General features: G+C 42.2%; 1 protein-coding gene across 1 annotated transcript in view; it reads left to right on the top strand.

The window, feature by feature from the left end:
* Positions 1–22,832, top strand: part of MROH8 (maestro heat like repeat family member 8) — a 55,271-nt gene that overhangs the window by 4,692 nt on the left and 27,747 nt on the right. Inside the window, 7 exon segments of the mRNA XM_023754471.1 lie at positions 4,744–4,889; positions 9,275–9,397; positions 15,898–15,977; positions 16,745–16,889; positions 17,726–17,821; positions 18,962–19,066; positions 21,659–21,794. Of these exon segments, the coding sequence (XP_023610239.1) occupies positions 4,744–4,889; positions 9,275–9,397; positions 15,898–15,977; positions 16,745–16,889; positions 17,726–17,821; positions 18,962–19,066; positions 21,659–21,794 (831 nt within the window).

Raw genomic sequence — 22,832 nt, 5'->3', positions numbered from 1 at the left:
ACATGCTAGAAGGATTCTGAGAAGAGAAAGGTAGGTGTGGGTGGAATTTAGATTGGCCTATAAAATAACTATCTTTCATTTATTCTATAACTATTAAGTACAGGCTGGTGCTGGTGCTGGCCTTGGGCCTTTTATTGATAGCTTTGGGGCTCCCTGACCCAGCTGCAGCTTGGTTGACAGGTTTTAGGCTGAGAAAGGACAGGCCATTCATATCCAAAAGCCACTGCACACAGCTTGGGTGGGATTGTAAATTGGGTGGGACAGGGTCTCAGGGAATCTCCAGGGCAGAACAAACAGAAATGGCTGCCAATCAGCCCTGCACCAAGGAGGCCCCAGCACGGGAACAATGACATGCATCAGTGAACAAAACTAACATGGTTCCTGCCCTCACAATTTACATCATAGTGCTGAGAAGAACCAAAATAAGTAAAGAGACAGTAAATAAAGTAATTACAAGTTGTAGTAAGCACTATGAAAGAATTAAACAAGGACTAAGACCATAAATAAATAAATAAATAAATAAATAAATAAATAAATAAAGGGATGGGAACCTAATTTAAATCATGTTTGGCAGAGAGAACCTGTCTGAGACACTGCTGTTTAAACCTAAAGAGGGTCTCAAAGACATGAAAGAGCTACCCAGGTGAGAAGTAGAGGGAAGAGCATTCCAGATAGGTGGAGCAGTATTTGCACGAGACAGGAAAGACTATATGTTTGAGGAACTACATTCATTTATTTGTACATTCATTCAATAAATATTTATTGAAGCCCTGCTATACTCTAAACACTGATCTAGCTGCTGGAGATATAGCAGTGAACAGAACAAATACAGTATACTCCTAGAGAAACAAAGAAATGGAACTCAGTATAATGTGTGACTGGAGATGGAGGGGGGAGTAAGGAGCAAATGTGAAGAGGTTTATTAGCAGCTAGGAGGATATTTAGCCAAAATGAGCAGAGGGGATTCAGGAAAGGCATGCTGGAGCTGAGCCCTGAAGAATGAGTAAGAGTTAAATATACGAGGAGAGATAAGGGAAGGTGGGACAGAAGAAGGGGAAACATACAAGCAAAAGGAAAGCCTTTGCGAAGATAGGAGGTGAAGAAGAACATGGCTTCTACTGGATAACGGACATGGCAGGGAGTGGGAGGAATTTGCAGAAGAGGATATAATTCAGGAGACCAAAAGGAGTACAAAAATTGAGTGGTAGAAACCCTCAGATGATAGGTATGTTAAGGTGGAAATAGCCTGTTTGTCCAATAGGAACAGGGATTTGGAATTGAAAAATAGAGAAGGTAAGGATGTAAACCTACATGATGCCACCATAATTATTGTCACTCAGTGAGCAAAGGAATAAGATTTGCCAACACTTCTTTGGTGCTAGTTCTGTACCAGCCAAATGAGGTAGATTCTATTATGATCCCCATTTTGGAAATGAAGAAATAGGCCCAGAGAAAGTAAGGCCTCACAGAGTCAGAATGCTAGAAAAAAAGCAGAGCAAGGATTCCCTACACTGGAGCCTGTGCTTTTAAAGTACATCTCAGGTCAGGAAGGAAATACCTCAAGCACTTATTGCAACCTGGTCAAGCAGGAAGAAAACAGGAAGGTACTGTTAGTATATTTTAAGCTCTTGTCACCATAGTCATAAGCTTTTGAATTTGAATAATATCTACTATTTAAGTGCTTACTGTGGGCCACATACTGGAATAAGTCTTATATGTATTTTCTCACTTAATCCTCATAATGGTCCTGTTTTACAAGTGAGGAAACTAAGGTTTCAACAGACAAACTAACTTGATTCTCTAGTTCAAGGATCTTAGAACTAGAGGAGGAACCAAGATGGTGACATAGTTAAACACATGTACTTGCTGCCTCCCACTACCAAATCAAAATTACAACTAAAATACAGAACAACTATCATCCAGAACCACGGGAAAGCTGGCTGAGTGGAAGTATTACAACTAGAGAGGTAAAGAAGAAAGCGCTTTGAGACTGGTAGGAGGTGTGGAGGTGCAGAGGTGTGGAACGGGCTGCTCGGGCACCCGGGTGTGCTGCTTTTTTAATCGGGAGGGAGATCGCCTCTTTGGAGGCTGCCCGGAGGACCGAGGAGTCCCAGCCCCACACCAGACCCCCAGCCCAGGATCCCAGAACTGGGGAAAGAAGTCCCTACAGGCAGTAAGAACTACGGACTATAAAAACAAGTGCGGATTGGGGCTGAGTGACACACAGGCTGCTGGAGAACCAGCTGCTCCTCTTAAAGGGCCAGCACCGTGAACTGAATTTACAAGCTCCCACTTGCTCTGAGTTCCAGTGTCAGGCAAGGCTCTGGGGGACCCAGACACAAACAGGGAGAAACTGGACTATCTGGCATTGGGGTAGGAATGCAGGGTGGCTTTCTTCCAGACGGAGGTGCTCCCAGCAGTCATTGTTCCCCGTGCTGGGGCCTCCTCAGTGCAGGGCTGACTGGCAGACATTTCTGTTTGCTCTACCCTGGAGATTCCCTGAGAGCCTGTCCCAGCCAATTTGCAACCACATCCAAGCTGTGCGCAGCAGCTTTTGCATATGAATGGCCTGTCCTTTCTCAGCCTAAAACCTGTCAACCAAGCTGCAATTGGGTTAGGGAGTCCCAAAGCTATCAATAAAAGGCCCAAGGCCGGCACCAACACCGGCCTGCCTTGCTTCACAGCTGGGCCTCATCTGGACACTTCCAAATCTGATACAAAGAGGAGGAATCTGCAGATCTCTCTGTAGTTCCTGCTGGGTGGCCCTAGGCAGTGGCTGACTTTGCACATTCTAGGAGATCCAAGAGCCAGTGTACCCAGTGGTCAGTGTGAGACCATACCAGATTACAACTCTCCACATCCATAAGTGGCACACTCAAGGGGCAGACTCAGTGAGCACCAAAGCCCCACTGAAGCAAGTCCTGCCTAATAAAGGTGTCTCCTGCACAGCAGCTCTCCCACTGTAGTCACAGCTGGTCCCTACAGCCAATTGGCCTAGAGGTCAATTTCTCCCAGTGATACCAACAGCAATCAAGGCTCAGCTACAACAAGACTGTGCACACAGCCCACAAAGGGGTACATCAAGAGTGTCCACCTCAGGTGATTGGGGAGGTTGAGCCACTGGACCCTATAGGACACCTACTACACAAGGCCACTCTATGAATTCAAGGAGACTTAGCAGCTACCTAATACATAGAAACAAACACAGGGAAGCAGCCAAAATGCGGAGACAAAGAAACATGTCACAAATGAAAGAAATGGAAGAAAGCAAACTACTGGATATAGAGTTCAAAACCACAGTTATAAGGTTACTCGAGAATCTTCTAGAAATCTTCAAGGAACTTAGTGAGACCTTCAAGGATCTTAGTGAGAATGCCAAAAAATGGAAAAGGACCAGTCAGAAATTAAGCATACACTGACTGAAATAAAGAATAATACACAGGGATTCAACAGTAGACTAGAGGATCCCAAGAATCAAGTTAATGATTTGAAATATGAGGAAGCAAAAAACACCCAGCCAGAAGAGCAAAAAGAAAAAAGAATCAAAAAATATGAGGATAGTGTAAGGAGCCTCTGGGACAATTTCAAGAATATCAACATCTGAATTATGGCGGTACCAGAAGAAGAGAGAGAGCAAGATACTGAAAACCTATTTGAAGAAATAATGACAGAAAACTTCCCCTACCTGGTGAAAGAAATAAACTTACAAGTCCAGGAAGCACAGAGAACCCCAAACAAAAGGAATCCAAAGAGGACCACACCAAGACACATCATAATTAAAATGCCAAGAGCAAAAGACAAAGAGAATCTTAAAAGCAGCAAGAGAAAAACAGTTAGTTACCTACAAGGGAGTGCCCATACAACTATCAACTGATTTCTCAACAGAAACTATGCAGGCCAGAAGGGAGTGGCAAGATATATTCAAAGTGATGAATAGTTAGAACCTACAACTAAGAATACTCTCCCCAGCGAAGCTATCATTTAGAATTGAAGGTCAGATAAAGAGCTTCACAGACAAAAAAAAAAAGCTAAAGGAGTTTATCACCACGAAACCAGTATTATATGAAATGCTGAAGGGTATTCTTTAAGAAGAGGAAGAAGAAGAAAAAAAGAAAAATTATGAACAACAAAGTGACAACAAATACATATCTATCAACAAGTGAATCTAAAAATCAAATAAATAAAAAATCTGATGAACAGAATAAACTGGTGAATGGAATAGAATCAGGGGCATGGAAATGGAACAGACTGACGATTCTGAGGGAAGGGGGTATGGGGGATGTAGGAAGAGATTAGACAAAGATCTTTTATGTATGCAGTACCTATGGACACAGACAATAGGGTGGCAAGGGCCTGGGGTGGGGTGGGAATCGAGTGGAGAGGAGCTTGGGGGGGGGGAAGGGATATCTATAATAATCTCAACAATAATTTTTTTTTTTAAGTCATAGAACTAATAAGTGGGAGAGCCAGGATTCCAGCTAGTCTGAAACTGAGATAAGGTTTGTGTTCTTAACCACTCTGCTAGAGTTCACTCCAATGTTTTTGTAGCTTAGGAAGTCCTTAGAGAACATTGAGTTTGTAATTGAGAAAACTGAGACTCATAAAGGGGAAGGGCTTGGGCAGAGCAAACAGTAAAGGTGAGAACAGGAACTGTCTATCCTGATGTCTGGTGGTTCTCCCCACTAAACCATATAACTTTACATAGTATGGGGGCATCATCTGATGTCTTTCTTTTGATATTAGACTCAGACATCTTTGTCATCTCTTGACTTCCTCTGGAATCCCTCACAGATAAGTTCAGATACCTGACTCATGACGATGCCTTCAGTGAGGCCAACATTGAGAACCTGATCGAGTCCATCCAGGAGTTTTTTCATGGTGAGCTAAAGGTACGCACAAGCAATCTTTCTTTTTTCTTTTTTAATATATATTTGGTTGATTTTTTTACAGAGAGTAAGAGAGAGGATAGAATTAGAAACATCAATGAGAGAGAAACATCGATTAGCTGCCTCCTGCACACCCCCTACTGGGGATGTACCCGCAACCAGCGTACATGCCCTTGACCGGAATCGAACTTGGGACCCTTTAGTCCGCAGGCCGACGCTCTATCCACTGAGCCAAACCGATTAGGGTACAAGCAATCTTTTCAATCTTTTCAAGCAATCTTTTCATCTTATTCCTCCATTTTAACAAATATTTTAAACTCTATTATTTCTTTTTATGCAAATAATTTATAAGCTATAAATTTTATATTTATACTTTTTTATTTTTCTATTTATAATATCCTATCTAATAAAAGAGAAACATGGTAATTAACCGTAACTTCGCTACCCTTCCCATTGGCTAATCAGGGCGATATGCAAATTAACTGCCAACCAAGATGGCGGCTGGCAGCCAGGCAGCTGAAGCAAACAGGCTTGCTTGCTCCAGTGACGGAGGAAGCCAAGGTTCCCTGCCTGCCTTGCCGGCCTCTGAGCTTGCTCTCTAAGAAACATTGTTGCAAATATAGAAGCTAAACAAAACCCCAGAAACCTGCTTTCAGCCGGCAGAGCTGGAACGAGCAGGATCAAAACAGTGTTACAATTATAGAACCCAAACAAACCCAGATCCCTGCTTTCAGCAGCCGAGGCCTCAAGCTGGAGCCGGCCTCTGAGCTAAAGCCAGCTCTCAGCTCCAGTGACAGCTATAGAAGGTAAGTAAATCCCAGAATAAAAGAAAAAAAAGAAAAAGGAGAGGTTGGGAGCTTCAGTCGCCCACCAGCCTGAAACAGCCCTCAGCCCCTCACCCAGACTGGCCAGGCACCCCAGTGGGGACCCCCACCCTGAAGGGGGTGTGACCAGTGGCAAACAGCCATCATCCCCTCATCCAGGCTGGCCAGGCACCCAAGCGGGACCCCCATCCTGATCCGGGACACCCTTCAGGGCAAACCAGCCGGCCCCCACCAGGCCTCTATCCTATATAGTAAAAGGGTAATATGCCTCCCAGCACCAGGATCAGCGGAGCTGCGAGGCCTCACTGCCCCGGTGTCAGGCGGAGCCGCAAGGCCTCCAAGCACTGGGATCAGCGGAGCCGCGAGGCCTCCTGGCCCCTGGAGCAGTGTGACAGGGGGCAGCGCCCAAACCCCCTGATCACCCTGTGGCTCTGTGTGTGACAGGAGGCGGGGCCACAACCTCCCTATCCGCCCTGCTCTGTTCCTGACAGGGGAAGGCGCCCCAACCCCCTGATTGGCCCTGCTCTGTGTGTGACAGGGGAAGGCGCCCCAACCCCCCCATGGGCCCTGCTCTGTGTGTGACAGGGTAGAGCTGCAACCTCCCCATCGGCCCTGCCCTGAGTGTGACAGCAGCAGCACCCCAACCCCCCGATCAGCCCTGCTCTGTGGGTGACAGGGGGCGGCGCCCCAACCCCCTGATCCACCCTGCTCTGTGTGTGACCAGTCGGTGCCCCAACTCCCCTATCGGCCCTACTCTGTGCGTGACAGGAGGGAGCTCCCCAACCCCCTGATCCGCCCTGCTCTGTGTGTGACGGGGGGAGCTCCCCAATCCCCTGATGGGCCGTGCTCTGTGCATGACCGGGGGGAGCTCCCCAACCCCCTGATCGGCCCTGCTCTGTGCATGACAGGGTATGGAGCCCCAACCCCCCTAATGGGCCCTGCTCTGTGCGTGACAGGGGGCAGCGCCCCAACCCCCTGATTGGCCCTGCTCTGTGCGTGACGGGGGCGGTGCCCCAACCCCCAATCGGCCCTACCCTGAGCGTGACTGGGGGTGGCATCGCAACCTCCCGATCTGCCCTGCTCTGTGCATGTCAGGGGGCGGCGCCCCAACTCCCCAATCGGCCCTGCTCTGAGCCCCACCAGGGGCTGCACCTAGGGATTGGGCCTGCCCTCTGCCACCCGAGAGCAGGCCTAAGCCAGCAGGTCGTTATCTCCCGAGGGGTCCCAGACTGTGAGAGAGCACAAGTGGGGCTGAGGGACACACACACACCCCCCCACCACCAGTGCACAAATTTTTGTGCACCGGGCCTCTAGTATATTTATAACACTTATTACATTCCTATAAAAATTATTACATTCCTATAAAAACAAAGAAAATCATAATAAAAATTTAAGTTAATCTTTATTAATTCTACTTTCCTGAGATGACTGCTGTTAACATTTTGGTATATATATTTTCAGAGTTTTTTCTGTGCATTCCAATGAATGTAATTATAGACAAATAAACATCAGAAATGGTGAGAGAAAAACATTTCTAAGCCAATAGCTAGAATCTATATTATCCTGCCCTGGCTGATTGTGGCTCTTTGGTTAAAGCTTGTGCCCACGCACTGAAGAGACTCGGGTTTGATTCCTGGTGGAGGGCAAGTACCTGGATTGTGGGTTTGATCCCTGGCCCTGGTCAGGCAAGTGTGGAAGGCAACTAGTCAATGTGTGTCTCTCTCACATCAGTGTTTTTCTCTCTTTCTCTCTCTCCCTCTCTCTCTCTCTCTTCCCCTTCCCCCCACCCCCTTATTTTCCTCTCCCTCTCCCTCCTCTCTCCCTCCCTTCCACCCTCTCTAAAAACCAATGGAAAAAATATCCTTGGTGAGGATTAACAACAACAACAAAAATCTATATTATCCTACTTAATACAGTATTCCATTGTTTAGGTGAAACATTCATCCATTCACTTATTCATTCTATGAGAGTACATAACAGAAGAATTTATCATAACCTGGGAGTAAAAGAAGGCATTGCTGAGGAAGTAACCCTTAGCTTAGATCTGAGGAATGAATAGGTGAAAATAGAAGTTAGAGTTGGAGGGTGTGTTCAGAAAAAGTAAATGGAGTGCTTGACAACTTTGTGGCAGAAAGGAGCAGAGAATCAAATAAAGTCTGGGATGTTTAAAGCATAGTGTGGAAGGTGTGTCATTCGTCAACAAACACTTAGGTTTCCATATTTTGGCTCCTATCAATAATGATGCAATAAACAAGGAAGTGCAGACATCTCTTTGAGATCCAGATTTCATTTCCTTTGGATATATGTACACACTTGTTTTTGGTTTGTGAAAATTGATCAAGCTTTACATTTTTTTCTATGTATAATACCAGTAAAAATGTTTTTAAAACACTTAAAACCAGAATGTTGGTCTTCACTTTTGACTCAGACTATTTCCCAAAGGCATCACAAACTCAACATATAAAAACTAAATGGCCACAGCCGGTTTGGCTCAGTGGATAGAGTGTCGGCCTGTGGACTGAAGGGTCCCAGGTTCGATTCCGGTCAAGGGCATGTGCCAGGGTTGCGGGCTCGATCCCCAGTGGGGGGTGTGCAAGTGGCAGCCAATCAATGGTTCTCTTTCATCATTGATGTTTCTATCTCTCTCTCCTTCCTTCTCCCTTCCTCTCTGAAATCAATAAAAATATATTTAAAATAAATAAATAAAATAAAAACTAAATGAATTTGAAGACATTAGCAGGGGTCCCTTTGGGAAGGGCCTTGACCTCCATGGGTGCTATTTGCATTTTTTAAACAATCTGATGATGGGAGAGGGGGGGCGGGGGGAATAGATCGGAGAGAGGCAAAACTAGAGCAGGCAAACCTAGTGTTGCATTGTTATACTAATCCTGGTGAGAGATAATCAGGCCATAAAGTCAGTTTCTTGCTCTGTATTGCTACTTGCTTTCCAGAGAGCTTCTACCAGTTTTATACCATCTATATGTGTGGTCGAGGCGGGACAGGAGATGAGACAAGAAGAAATTTTTTCCAGATTGTGGAATTATTGGTCTTTTATTTTCTTCTTTATACTTTATTTTTTCCAAGTTTCTATGGTAAATAGATAGTGCTTTCATATTTAGAAAAAGAGAATAATACAAAAGAGATTTTGTTCTTCAAATCAGAACTTGTATTTTAATAGGAAACAAAAACTCAAAATAATGAATATTTAATGGCATCAGGAGAGCTAGAAGTAACAGCATCAGAGGTCTCCTTTAGGAAGCTTAATCAGACAGCAGTATGCAGCGTGAGTAGGTGAGGCAACAAAGACTAAAGGTGGGAAAAGCCATCTAGGAGTACTTAGAAATCTAGCTGAGAGGGAAAACGAGGTCACAAACCCAGGCAGGACCAGTGGACAAGGAATTCAGTCCTCTGTAATTTATTCATTACTCATAATAAAAGACTGACATTGGATTGAATGACATGTCTGTTGTTTAAAACATTCCAAGAAACTTCAAAAGCCCTCTATAATGACCAAGTGGGATGACAATGTATAATTGTATTTTTATCATTTTTTTACAGATTCAGAGTGAACATGAGAAGCTGACATACCTAAGATCTTTGTCTTCTCTCAGCCGAATTTTACCTTATGATGAAACCACAGAATCATTCATTCATGGCCACATCGCAGACATTGTGCATATTCTATACGTAAGTATCATGACTTTACCACAAATTATTGAGGCCATGCAAATTCAGTGATCTGGCTAACAAATTTTTAGTGGCTTCACTTTTTTTTCCCCCTGTTAATCCTCACCTGAGGATATTTTTCCATTGATTTTTAGGGAGAGTAGAAGAGAGAGGGGAAGACAGAAAGAAACATTGAGGTGAGAGAAACACATCAATTGGTTGCCTCCTGCATGAGCCCCAACCAGGGCCCAGGCCTGAGAGGAGCCTGCAACCTAGGTATGTGCCCTTGACCAGAATCAAACCCAGGACCCTTTGATCCACAGGCTGACGCTCTATCCACTGAGCCAAACTGGCTAGGGCTTCACTTTTATTATTGATCCCCTTATCCTTTTCTCATATCAGTATTTCTGCATGGAGGAGAAATACTCAGGGATACTCTACAAATGTAATTAGCCTTGACAAATCAATTGAAAAAGAAGTAGAAAGGAGAGGGATAACAATTAAACTTCTCAGTAAAAACAATGCTGTGTTCTCATTAATCAAGCAGTAGTTCTGAGGCAGACTCTATACTGCAGTACCTAGGTTCAAGGACTAGCTCTGCCTCTTTCTAGCAATGTGACTTGGGAATACTACCAACTTCTCAGTGCCTCAGTTTCTTCATCTATAAAATAAGGATAGCTGTATCTACTTCACACAGCTATTGAGAGCATTAAATAAGTAGATGTAAGCCAGGTAGCATAGTACCTAACACATATTTTGCATTTAAGAAACATGATTGTAGGTGTTCACAACCGCCCTTGCTCTCTAACCCCAGCTCCAGCCCAAGGAGAAGGGAGGTAAGTAAAGAGGTCTCTCTACCATGGCTCCTATAAAGCAGGCTGCCCACAAATCCACCAGTGGTAAAGCACCAAGGAAACAACTGGCTACCGAAGCCTCTCACAAGAGTGGGGCCTCCGCTGGAGGAGTAAAGAAACCTCATTGTTAAAGGCCTGGTACTGTGGCACTTTGTGAAATTAGATGCCATCAGAAGTCCATTGAACTAATTTCCAAACTTACCTTCCAGTGTCTGGTATGAGAAATTGCCCAGGATTTCAAAACAGATCTGTGCTTCCACAGTGTAGCAATTGGTGCTTTGCAGGAGGCAAGTGAGGCCTATCGGGTTGGCCTTTTTGAAGACACCAACATGTATGCTATCCATGCCAAACATGGAACAGTTATGCCAAAAGACATCCAGCTAGCATGCCTCAGACACAGAGAACATGCTTAAGAACTCACTAGGATGGGAAACATTTCATTCTTTTTTTTAAAAAAAAATTTTTTTCTCTCCTTCCTGTTATTGGTAGTTCTGAACATTAAATATTTTTTCGCCATGGGGTTAAAAGGTACCTAAGTATATGATTGCAAGTGGGAAATAGGGGCCAGGAATCAGGTATTGGCAGTTTTTCCATTTTCGTTTGTGTGTGAATTTTTTTTACTATAAATGTGAGAACATAAAGCATTAATGCAAGTCAAAACGTTTCAGTAAACAAGTTTCAGCAGTTCGACTTTATAACAATATAAATAAACCCATTAAATTTTTTCTGGACAATGCCAGCATTTGGATTTTTTAAAAACAAGTAAAGTTCTTATTGATGGCAACTAAATGATATTTGTAGCATTTTTATCATACAGTAGATTCTATCCATTCAGTATACTTTTCTGAGTTGTTTCACATACAAGTACATGCTTTTAATGTTGTCTGTCTGCTGTGCTATTCCTGTAAGTTTGCTATTAAAATACATTAAACTGTTTTTTAAAAGAAACATGATTGTGTTCTTTTTATTTTTTTTTGGTCCTATTTGTAATTAACTTAAGCCACACTCTGCCACAAACTCATTCATTCATTGCCCACTTAGGTGCCTGACCGTCCAAGGCAGTGACCTGGAAATTGGGGCTTCAAAGACAAAGAAGACATAATCCCTGTTTCTGCAGCCAAGCAAGGTGTAGTCAGCTGTCACAAGGACTGTGACAAAAGTTTAAATACGTATAGTGAGGGCACAGAGGAGTGAGTGAGCGGTCAATTCCATGTCAAAGGGTCCAGACTTTACAAAGGAGATGATGCACTTAAGCAAGCACTTAACTTTTTGATGCTTTAATTTTCTCATCCATGAAATGTCCCCTTCGGGTTTCCTAAAGCTCTAAAATTCTGCATCTGAGATTTCTTGTACACGCCAGGAAAATGAGCAGTTCTTCCACCCACAGATCTAAAGGCTGATTAGATTGATGATTCGCATTCAGAATTGAAGGCTAACCAGTTAACAGGTTTGTTCAGCAAGGATCTTCTGTATCTAGGACACTCTGGTGGTTTGATAAAGGACACACATTTCCTAAAAGTGTTAATTCATGTCTTCCAAGAGTTTACAATCCTTTTGGAAGTGACCACACCTCATACTAGTAAATAGGTTGAGAACTGTTCTCAACAATACTTCAAGAAGAGCAGAATGCTGTAATGCAGATTTTAAGAATGGATGCATAGGGGCTGGGAGAAGGGGGGTTAGGAAGGTGGGGAATGGGAGATATCTGTAATGCTATCAACAATAAAAAAATATATTTTAAAAAATTAAAAATTTAAATTAAAAAAAAGAAGAATGGATGCAGCTTTCTACTTGGCTATTGTCTATGGGCAGAGAATTATAGGCAGCCATAGGACCTAGCCAAAATAGCAAGACTCCAAAGTCCTACTTTCACAAGAATTGGTAGCAGTGGGTTGCCACATGGTTTAACTGATCAGCTCAGAAGACCTACAAATACAAGTCTCAAAGAGCAAAAGCACACTATATTTCCCTGTGCTCTGCATCTGGATCTGTCCGGCCAGTAGTAAAATACCCACTGTCAAGTAACAACCAAAATGTGACTGGCAGGGGGTCCAGCCTAGAAGAGTTAAGGGTAGTTGTGAGAGAATAGCATGGATTTTTGCATCATTATGCAAGTCTACAAAGTCCCTGCAAGTCCACGTGCAGGGGCTAAGAGTACAGCTCCCAAAACCAAGAGGAGAGATGTCCGAAGAGAGGCAGTTCTACTGAGGAACCAACAGAATGAGAAAGCCAAAGTCATCATAAAAAAGGAAGAATTTTAATGCATTTGCCAGTCTTACAACCCATGCCAATGCATGGCTCCTCAGTGTCCAAATAAAAAGAGCAAAGGAAGCTAAGAACAGATATGGAAAGGAAGGGGGGGGGGCAGAAATGTAACACTTGACCAAAGAAGATGTATAAATAAGCACACGAATCGATGCTCCATTACTATGATTAGGGAAAAGCAAATGAAAACCAAGATGAAAGTCAACCATACACCCATTGGAATGGCTAAAATAAAGAAGAAAGATAATACCAAATGTAGGTGGCATATGGTGCAACTGGAAATCTTACACACTGCTGATGGGAATGTAAAAATGGCACAACCACTTTGGAAAACAGTTTGGCAATTTCTTTTTTTTAAAATATATTTTATTGATTTTTTCACAGAGAGGAAGGGAGAGAGATAGAGAGTTAGAAACATCGATGAGAGAGAAACATCGACCAGCTGCCTCCTGCACATCTCCTACTGGGGATGTGCCCGCAACCCAGGTACATGCCCTTGACCGGAATCGAACCTGGGACCTTTCAGTCCGCAGGCCGATGCTCCATCCACTGAGCCAAACCGGTTTCGGCATTGGCAACTTCTTTAAATGTTATGCTTTCCATATGCACTGACCGGTTTGGCTCAGTGGATAGAGCGTCGGCTGCGGACTCAGGGGTCCCAGGTTCGATTCCGGTCAAGGGCATGTACCTTGGCTGCGGGCACATCCCCAGTAGGGGGTGTGCAGGAGGCAGCTGATTGATGTTTCTCACTCATCAATGTTTCTAACTCTCTATCCCTCTCCCTTCCTCTCTGTAAAAAATAAATAAAAAAAAAATTTTTTTTTAAAAATAAAAAAAAATAAAAGTTATGCTTACCATATGAACCAGCCATTCCACTCCTAGGTAACATGAAGGATTTGGCTGGACAAAGGCAGGTACACAGATATTCATAGCAGCTTTATTTGTAATAGCTAAATAGCCCAAATGTCCATCAGCAGATGACTTGATAAACAAATTTTGGAATACTAAAGAAAGAAGAAATGAACTCTCGATAACATGCTACAACTCTGGTGAATCTCAAAATAATTACGTTGAGTGAAAGAAGCCACACAGAGGATATACTATATGATATTATTTATATAAAATTCTAGAAAATGCAGACTTATCTAAGGTGATAAGATCAATGGTTTCCTGGAGATAGAAGTAGAGTGGGAAGAGGCAGGAGAGAGAAATTAAAAAGTAGCACAAGAGAACTTTTGGGATTGATCCATTTGTTCGTAATCTTGATTGTGGTGATGTATACATGTGCTGTTTAGGCCTATCTGCTTTTTTAAAAAAAAGAAAAGGAAAGCTTATTTCTGGCAGAAGTGGCCAAGTAGGTGAAAGTCGAAGGGGATGCAGACCTGGTGGTTTAGCTAAGAGGGCACTGCCTTCACCCGCAGGTGAGGGTGTGGCTGCAGGAATGGAGAATCAAACTGCAGAACAGGGAGTGGCTATTACTGTGATTGGTTGGATGTGGGAAGTGAATAAAGGAGAAAAAAGTCATAAATCATTTTTTATGAGCCCCAGGAAAGGGCACCATTGACAGCAATTGAAGACTAGTTGGGACGGGGTGTCACTTTTCAACACTTGTGGTGATGCCTCTGAAATAACTAGATTTGGACAAGTGAGTCCTGGGAGACTGAAGGCAGAGCCTTATACTTTGTCCTTCCAGACTATAAAGCCATAAAAATAACTAAGCTTCTTAGGAAAATAAGGAAGAAGAGGGTCAGGACTCCAGCAAGATCTGACCAGAGTTGGAAAGTGAGAAGAGAAAGAGAAAACATAAGGGCAAGAAAGATAACCCAGTAATATTTATTGAGCACTGCCTCCTGGGCACCAACCTAATTTCCTAATGAGGTGTTTTGGTGGGAGGTAAACGTTCACTAAAGGCTACTGAAACACAAAACGGAGTATTTGCTCTTAGAGTAACTGAGTCTTCCCAGAATCCTATGACAGGAAGAATAGCCATCTCCAGGAAGGGAATGAAACCAGAAAAGAAAAAAAGAAAAAACCCCTTTTCACATACTCAGAACTTTATCTATTTTTAATTGATTTTTATTTTGTTTTAAATGTTTTTTATTCGTACATGTATTTTGTTGTTCATCCTCATCCGAAGATATTTTTCCATTGATTTTTAGAGAGAGTGGAAGGGAGGGAGGGAGATACAGAGAGAGAAACATTGATGTGAGAGAGCCACAACAATTGGTTGCCCCCACCCCCACCCCACACACACCCTGACTGGGGCTGGGGTTCAAGCCTGTAACCGATGTACATGCCCTTGACCAGAATTGAACCCTAGACCCTTCAGTCCTCAGGCCGATGCTCTATCCACTGAGCCAAACCAGCTAGGGCTCTCCATTTATCTTTGCTCCTTTGTATGCATTACTATTTCTTTCTTTCCCTCCATTCCCCACCTCTCTCCCCTTCTCTTTCCAAAATTGACTTTCTGTGCACTTGTCCATAGGGCCCAGTGCTCCCAAACTTTGAATTTTCTTTTGGTAGATCAGCCAAACTGAAATTGAAGCTCTTTGTCTCAATTCCAGATTCCTGAGAAGGAGAGTCTAATTGACCCTGGTGTCTACTCCTGGAGAAATGAGCTGTTGTTAGTGGGACAGAATGACGTAGATGAACCATGACTATGAGGCACCAATTCCTATGGGCTGGGAGCAGTTTCCAGAGAGACAATCCAATAAGGTTTCCACTACAACCATTTACATTTGCTCTTCACGTCAACTCCCTGAGATATATTCTCATGCCCTCCATTCGGATAAGAAAACTCAGAGGGAAGTTAATACATCAAGTTCACACAATGAGTGAGTGGCAGAGCCAGTGCTCACTCCCAGGTGCTAGATAGCTCCAAAGCTTCTGTTATTTCCTCTCTATCACTCTGCTGATTTTTCCAGCAGAGCACGGCAGCTTTCCCTTTACCAATATGGGATTTGTAAAGTTACTCCTTTTTTAAGACAAGTAACATAATTTTATTAGACACTATATTAGAGATGGCTGGTTTATTAGAAAGAGGAGTTAGGATGTCTAGTAGTTATTGAGGGCTTCTAGATATGAATTAGCTCATTTAGTGCTCACAACTGCCCTATGAAGATAAGTAGCACTGTTATCTCATTCTACAGATGAGAAAACTGAGGTACAGGGAGGTTGAATAACTTGTGTCAGCTCAAAGAGCTAGTAAGAGGCAGACCTCAGGGTCTGACTCTGGAGAATAAACTGCTAGCCTGGCCACTGTCCTGCTGCCAGTCCTGTGGAGCCGAGGACCAGAGCCCTCTGAAGGAGCTGCTCTTGTTCTTACAGGCCACTCACATCTCTGGGCCTAATGACTTGGCGCATTCTGGACTCTCCCCTAAAGCTCTTTCCCTCTCATTACAGATTCTGGTGGAGGAGGAGCCCCTGCATTCTCTCTTCAGCCCTGTGCGCCAGGAGGTCTTTGTCACCATCACTGACCTCAGGTGATACCCACATGCCCTCTACACATGTATCCTGGTTCTTCATTCAGGGCCAATAGCAAAGCCAACTGACACATTCCATATTTTTAACTTCTCAAAACTATTTAGAGAAGTGGAAACCAAATCTGTGTTTTGTGTAAGAACTTTGATTTCACGTATGCTATCATTTGTATTTGAAAGACCTTATTGGAACCTCCTTTGAGTTAGGTTTTGTCCCAAGAATATTCGGTGGAAGGTTACTACCATGTCTGTTTCATGACAGAGTTCCACTGTGCAAGAGATTTGGAAGGGCTGTCTCCTTGGAAGTTCATACTGCACACTAACTGATTAAAGGTCCCAAAAAGTCCCATCGTTTAAAAAGTTTTTAACTTGGTTTAACTTGCCATTCCCCAAACTAACAAACCCTGATAGAGCAGTACACTCTCCTTGGCAGAACACACTTTGAAAAATCGTGCTCTACTATATTAGACTGTAGCAGGCTTCTCTTCCAAGGTTGAACTGAAGGAAAAGCCTCGAAGGACATCACTCCAGTGACCTCCGGGGCAGGCAGGGAGGGTAAGGGGAGAAGGATGGAGGCTCTGAACCTGAAACCCTTTCTCTAACCTTTTGTAAGATGTATCTAAACAGACTGACAAGCAAGCTATTGATCTCTTTCATCAGAACGTTATACCGATCAGTCTATTCTTTCCTTTTGGGTTACTTTGATCTCTGCTTATCAGTGTCAAGTCACACCCTTCCCCATTTGCTATTCCCAAGCTGTCTTTTTCTAGTTACCAAGATGTCCATTTGCTGTTTGGCTCTGAAGATCGAGTTAACTTGTTTAGTCTTATCATCAAAAGTACAATCACTCTGCCCTCTGAAAAGACCCTTACCCAGCTGCAGGAAATCAAACCAAGTGGGTCCTGCAAATCAGAGGTAACTCACACTTTGCTTTAATAACTTGGAGAGTGCATTTGATATTTTTGGAACTAGCCAAAAACCATTTAAACCAAGTCTGGTAAATAGAATAGGTGGTTAAATAGCTTTTTCTCTTATTATTTGGTCTTCTTTTCCCTTGCTTTTGGCTTTAAAATAAGGTGGAGCGTTCATATACTTAGCAGATATGTAGGGTTACCATGTGCTAAGCATCATGAGAGGCAGCAGAAATAGAGCAGTACACTCTCTGATCCAGGGAGCTTCTATCCTAGTGCAGAGATACAATTCGCCAGTAAATACACTATCAGGTGGTAGTGAGTGCTGTGAAAAATTAAAACAGGGAAAGAAGAGGATAAAGAGTACTGTGGGTGGGAGGCACGGGGGCTTTCTCCACAGGGTGGTCAGGGAAAGCTCCCTGTGACAGTTGGAGAGAGCGTGGATATCTCTGGAGGAGAAGCTTTCAGGCAGAGCCAGGAGGACGTGCAAAGGCCTTGATTTTCCTGCCACTAGAAAACTGGTTGGGAAAGCAATTGCTAAAGGCAACTTTATTCCCCTTTGTTTCAAGATGTCAGAAAGAGTCACAAGTCAAACTTTAAAAGTACTTTGATGCCCCTAAGTGATTCCCCAAATGTAGTTAGAATCAGTCAACTATCTTCCCACTAATGTTGCGATGTCCATGTAATGTGAATATATATTGTTTCACAAACTGCCTCCCGACACTTTCACACTGGGTCTGCAATGTTGAGTAAAGTCTCAAGATAATGAAGAGAGCCTTGAAAGTGTGCAGTGCTGGGGAACTCGCATGGGTGGCATCACTTATCCCTGTGCCTTTTCAGTGTCTCTACAGGCAGACGTTTCAGGTATTCTCTGAGATGCTCCAGAGTTTGGTGGTAAGAGACCCACATTTGGAAAATTTTGACATCATTTTGAAGGTAAACAGGCTATCAGGAGAGAATGGGAAAGTTAATAGTTATATTAAATGGTAAAAGTGGGAGAAAATGTGGCAGGATTAAGTTTTAAGAGAGAGCATAATAGTTAAGAGTATTTGCTATCCATTTTGAGTCAGACTTGAGTTCAAATTCCAACTCTCTGCCATTCATTGGTTATAAATTCAGCAAGAATGTGATTTTTCAAAGTCTCATTTTTTTCACCTTTACATGAGACAATAATTACTGTATTAAATAAATGGCTTTCAGTTTAAGTGGTTGCTGTATTCCTTAAATTATTATTGCTTACTACCACAGAAGGGTTTCAATCAGTGACCAGAGAATAGAGTCAGCCTCATGAATGAGCCAGGTGAGACTTAAATGTTATTAATGCCTACCTGCTCTCACCTGTACTGGTCCCAGCAAATGCCATTCCATCATTAGAAATTTATTCATTGGAGTGCATTCACTGCATTCAAACATCTCGCTCTCTTGGCCCTTTTCAAGATGTAGCTATCCCAAAAAGGGATAGCCCTTTAAACTATTATTAATCATTTGTGCCTAAGTGCAGGTGGTCATTTATCATTGCCACAATCAACCTTAACATTATTTCTCATTTGTCTTATTTTTGTACATCAACACTGCAGCCAGATTGGCTTTCTTTCCTTTATCCAGTTGTGCCTTAAACTTTCCTGCCTCGGCAACTTAATTCAAGCCATTTCTTCTTTATGAAGCTCCTACTCATGGACATTATATTTTCCATGAATCCGTCCCTGACTGTTCTAGGCAGATACAATTTCCCCATCTTCAGAGTTCTTTAATAGCATGTCATTAATTTCCTGTCTTTCCAAAGCAGGTTTCAGAAAGCTGAAAAAATACAGAAGAATAGGATAAATAATTGAAGAAAGTGGGATGAAGGGAAAATAAGCCTAGGAAATAAGCCCCTAAGGAAGCTGGACCACCTGATCCCCTAGGTCTTTGTGCCTCGTTTGTCATCCGCCATTTTTATTTCCAAAACAAGTTTATAATTTAGGAAAATATTTTCAGACATAGTAGTGACATGTGGAACTTCTCTCCAAAAACAGAATAAAGGTGTTATCCCAGATCTTCCCAAAAAATCATTTAGGCTCCCTTCATTTTTCATAGCACATGGACCCATGGTTACAATCAATTAAAGACCATGAGCGGGAAAGAGCCGCAGCCAGCATTGCTCAAGTTCTAAAGTGCTTATGCATGCATCTCAACTTGAAGGTAAGCTGCCCTTCAGTTGCAGAGGAGGAAAGATCCAAAGCCATCCTATCACTGCCTATTTCCCCTCCTATTTATGACTCCCAGACTTATGACTCCTCGGTGCTCAGGCATTATTCATATATCTCCCCCTCTCCTAAAATTCAAGCACTTTGAGGCCAGGTACTGTGTTTATTAATCTTGTATCCTCGTTGCTTAGCACAATATAGTAAATGTTTTTGAATGAGTAAATAAATGTAATCTAAAAATATCTGAGGGCCCATGTTAATAGCCACTGTTGACATTTTTTTTTTAATTCCTTCTGAGGATGTTTTGTGCATGAGTGTGTTGGGATGGGGGCTTCTACTTCAGTTCCTTCCAGGTTGTTCTCTATATGTAGCCAGAGTAATCTTCTTAAAACCCACATCACTTCTTTGATCCAATAATTTCCAACTATTTTTAGAATACAAGGTCTTGTATGATATAGTGCCTGCCTGCCCACTCCAGCCACATTAACCTCCCTTACATTCTTTATCATCTAAAGCTCTTCCTGTTTCATGGCCTTTGCATTTACTATGTCCTCTGCTTGGAATAACCTTCCCTAACTCTTCACATAGCTAACTTCTCCTCAATCTTCAGTGCTCAGTTTAAATGTCTCCACCTCAAAAAGGCCTTTGCTTACAAATAGATCTACCCTTGCTCTCTCTCTCTCTCTTTCCTTCCTATGACTTCTTAGAATCAAAGGTTATCTTGTTTGATTATTTTTATTGGTCCAGTAAAAATGGATTTATGGTCCATTTTCCTCTAGAATGTAAATTTTATCAGTGATTATGTTTACTTGTTTACCACAGCATCCCCAGTGCTTAGCACAGAACATGCTACATGTAGATGCTCAATTAAATATGTACTGAATAAATGTAGGTCAGCTCAGATTCCTTCTCTGCTCAGAACCCTCCAATGGCTTCCCGGCTCATACAGAATAAAATTCTTACAATATTCTCTAAGTCAACGGTTCTCAACCTGTGGGTCGCGACCCCTTTGGCGGTTGAACGACCCTTTCACAGTGGTCGTCTAAGACCATCCTGCATATCAGACATTTACATTACGATTCATAGCATTACAGTTATGAAGTAGCAACAAAAATAATTTTATGTTTGGGTCACAACATGAGGAACTGTATTTAAAGGGCCAGAAGGTTGAGAACCACTGCTCTAAGTTGTTATGTGATCTGGGCCCATCTTCATCTACCTCCCATTTCTTTTGTTTCTCATTTACTCTGCTCCAGCCAACCTCACCTACTTGCTCCTCAGAAACGCCACATACTGTCCCTTCTCTTTGCACTTGTTATTCTCTCCGTCTGGAATGTCTTTCCCTCAGATTTCTACATGGTGCAGTCCCTCATTTTAACATTAATGAGATTGTCCCTGACCATTCTAAAATAGCAATTCCTATCCTTATCCTCTACGTTTTTCTTCATCATGGTATATATCACTATTGGATACATATACATTTACTTCGTTTTTTCCTTTATATTCCTCCAGTTGGAATATCATCTCCATGAGTAGGGATGTTATCTGTTGTTCACTGTCTATATCCCCAGTGCCGATCATAGTGCCTTAGCCATAAGTGCCATAGTCATAACCAGTTCCTGGCTTATAACTGACACATAGTATTTGTTGATTGAATGAATGGACGAAAGCTATACCAGTGAATGAAAGATATTATACAGTTTTGTATATGTGTTGCTGTGTTGACTGTAAATAAGTTGTAGAGGCTACTGTTCACAATATCTCAGTGTATTTTTCTGAAGAGCCACCGAAGAAATTTCTTTCTGACTCAGTCCTAGAAACAGTTGTGTTTTCCCTCCATGGCTATTTGCTTCTTGTCTTATGGGCAATTTGAATTATATTATATGGGACATTGCATTAGTCCTGAGAAAATTCAGCGCTGAGCTCCGGTGCATAGCTCCATGGCCTATCTCAAGCAAATGATGACTAGAATTCTGCATACTAACCAAATTCTTAGCTTCATTTATCTTTTCTACATTCATTTTTTAAATTTATCCCACTTTCTTCACTATTTATTTTAAATTACATTTCTTTTGCTGATATGGCTTTTGCCTGCTACTTTACTTTTTTTCATAATAAAGCAAACTATCAATAAATAAATTTTAAAGTAGTATTTAATGGTACACCTCAACTTTGTATCCAACTTTTTCACTTATTAGACTAGCAACACCTTATTATAAATTCCTAGGATACTTAATTTCTAATTATTATATTCAGAGTGGCTAAACAATAGTTCTCTTTACTATTGGATAATTTTTTTTCAATGTGGGGTCTTTAAAAACAGTGCTAGAATGAACATCTTTACGTATAAACTTTTTGAAATTTCAGATTGCTTACTTAGTTTAGAAGTTACCACATTTACTATCATTTGCTGGACATATTGTATCCATACATGTTAAATGTTAACTTTCAAGAGACCCAAGGGCTGAATGCAACTCTTGCAATTCTCTTGAATAGATGGTGGAAGTGGAATTACTTCTCAACAACTTAAATCTAAGGCACTAAATACACCTGTATTCCAATGGCATTTTTCTTTTCTCTCAACTAGCTTCCACTACGATTCCAAAGACTTGGACACCTAGTGGCTCTAATGGTTCTACTGTGTGGAGACCCACTGAATGAGGTGGCTGAGGAGGCTGCAGAGAGCACGTACTATCTGCTGCACATCACCTTGCGGCTGAAGTGTAAGGCACCGCTGAAAGCAGCCAAGCCCTACATAAGTTCTCTAGCACAACACAAGCTCCAGTCCTCCTGCGCCCTCACTCCCCACATCCTAGAAAGTCTTCTTTACAGTGGTTTACAGTGAGAAAGGTTCATAGTCCATAGGCCGAGATGGAGCAACGCTGACTTAATAATTAGAATCATAACACTGGGTCAGACCCACAGTGTCAGCCATATACATGGCCATGGAGTTAAGAGTATCTAAACATGTAACACTCTGGACATGCTGGAGTGATTAGTTTGGACAGAAGTAGAAGAGGTTCTTGCCATTATTTGGGCCTTCGTTCATTTATTTATCTCATAAATGTTTACTGAGTACTTACTTGGGATACAATAGTAACCAGAATATAAGCCATCAAGCCATCCAGTGACATAGTCTAGAGTGTGAGTCAGAAAATCAAAGAATCAACAAATAACTATTATTATAAATAAAGATAACTGCTGTGAAGGGAAACCACAGGGGCTATGAGTAAGAATTAAATCTAGTGTGGGATTCAAAAAAGTCTCTGAAGATAATCTGAAAAATAAAGAATATTAGCAAGGAGGTATGATGACCTCCATGCTTCCCAAAGTAATCATCTAATCTCTGGGCAGCTCCAAGTATGAGGACAGTTTACCAAGACATACAATTAAGGAACTACAACTGATTATTCATTCAAGAAATATTTATGAACCATTTATTGTTTTTAAGGGGAGCACTGGTGAACAAGACAAAGTCCCTTCCCCTAGAAGCTTATTTTCTAGTTGGAGAGACAGTATCCTCAACCAAGGGCTCAAAGACTTCCCATAGATAAGTTTCTAGGGAACATGAGAGAAACAGGGCACTGCGAGGGAGTACTGGCAGACTCAACAATCAGCAAAACTATACACATAAAAAATTCTGATATCACAATTATCAGACACAGTACAAAATTGTGCAACTTTTTTTGTGGGGACCTGAGTTTCATCGGGAGATCCCTCAAAAGTCTTGTCTTGGTTGTACTCCTAACTCACTCAAAAGC

The sequence above is a fragment of the Myotis lucifugus genome, unplaced genomic scaffold (assembly GCF_000147115.1).
Source record: "Myotis lucifugus unplaced genomic scaffold, Myoluc2.0 scaffold_60, whole genome shotgun sequence".
NCBI classification, from domain to species: Eukaryota; Metazoa; Chordata; class Mammalia; order Chiroptera; family Vespertilionidae; genus Myotis; species Myotis lucifugus.
This window is presented reverse-complemented; position numbering and strand designations above follow the sequence as displayed.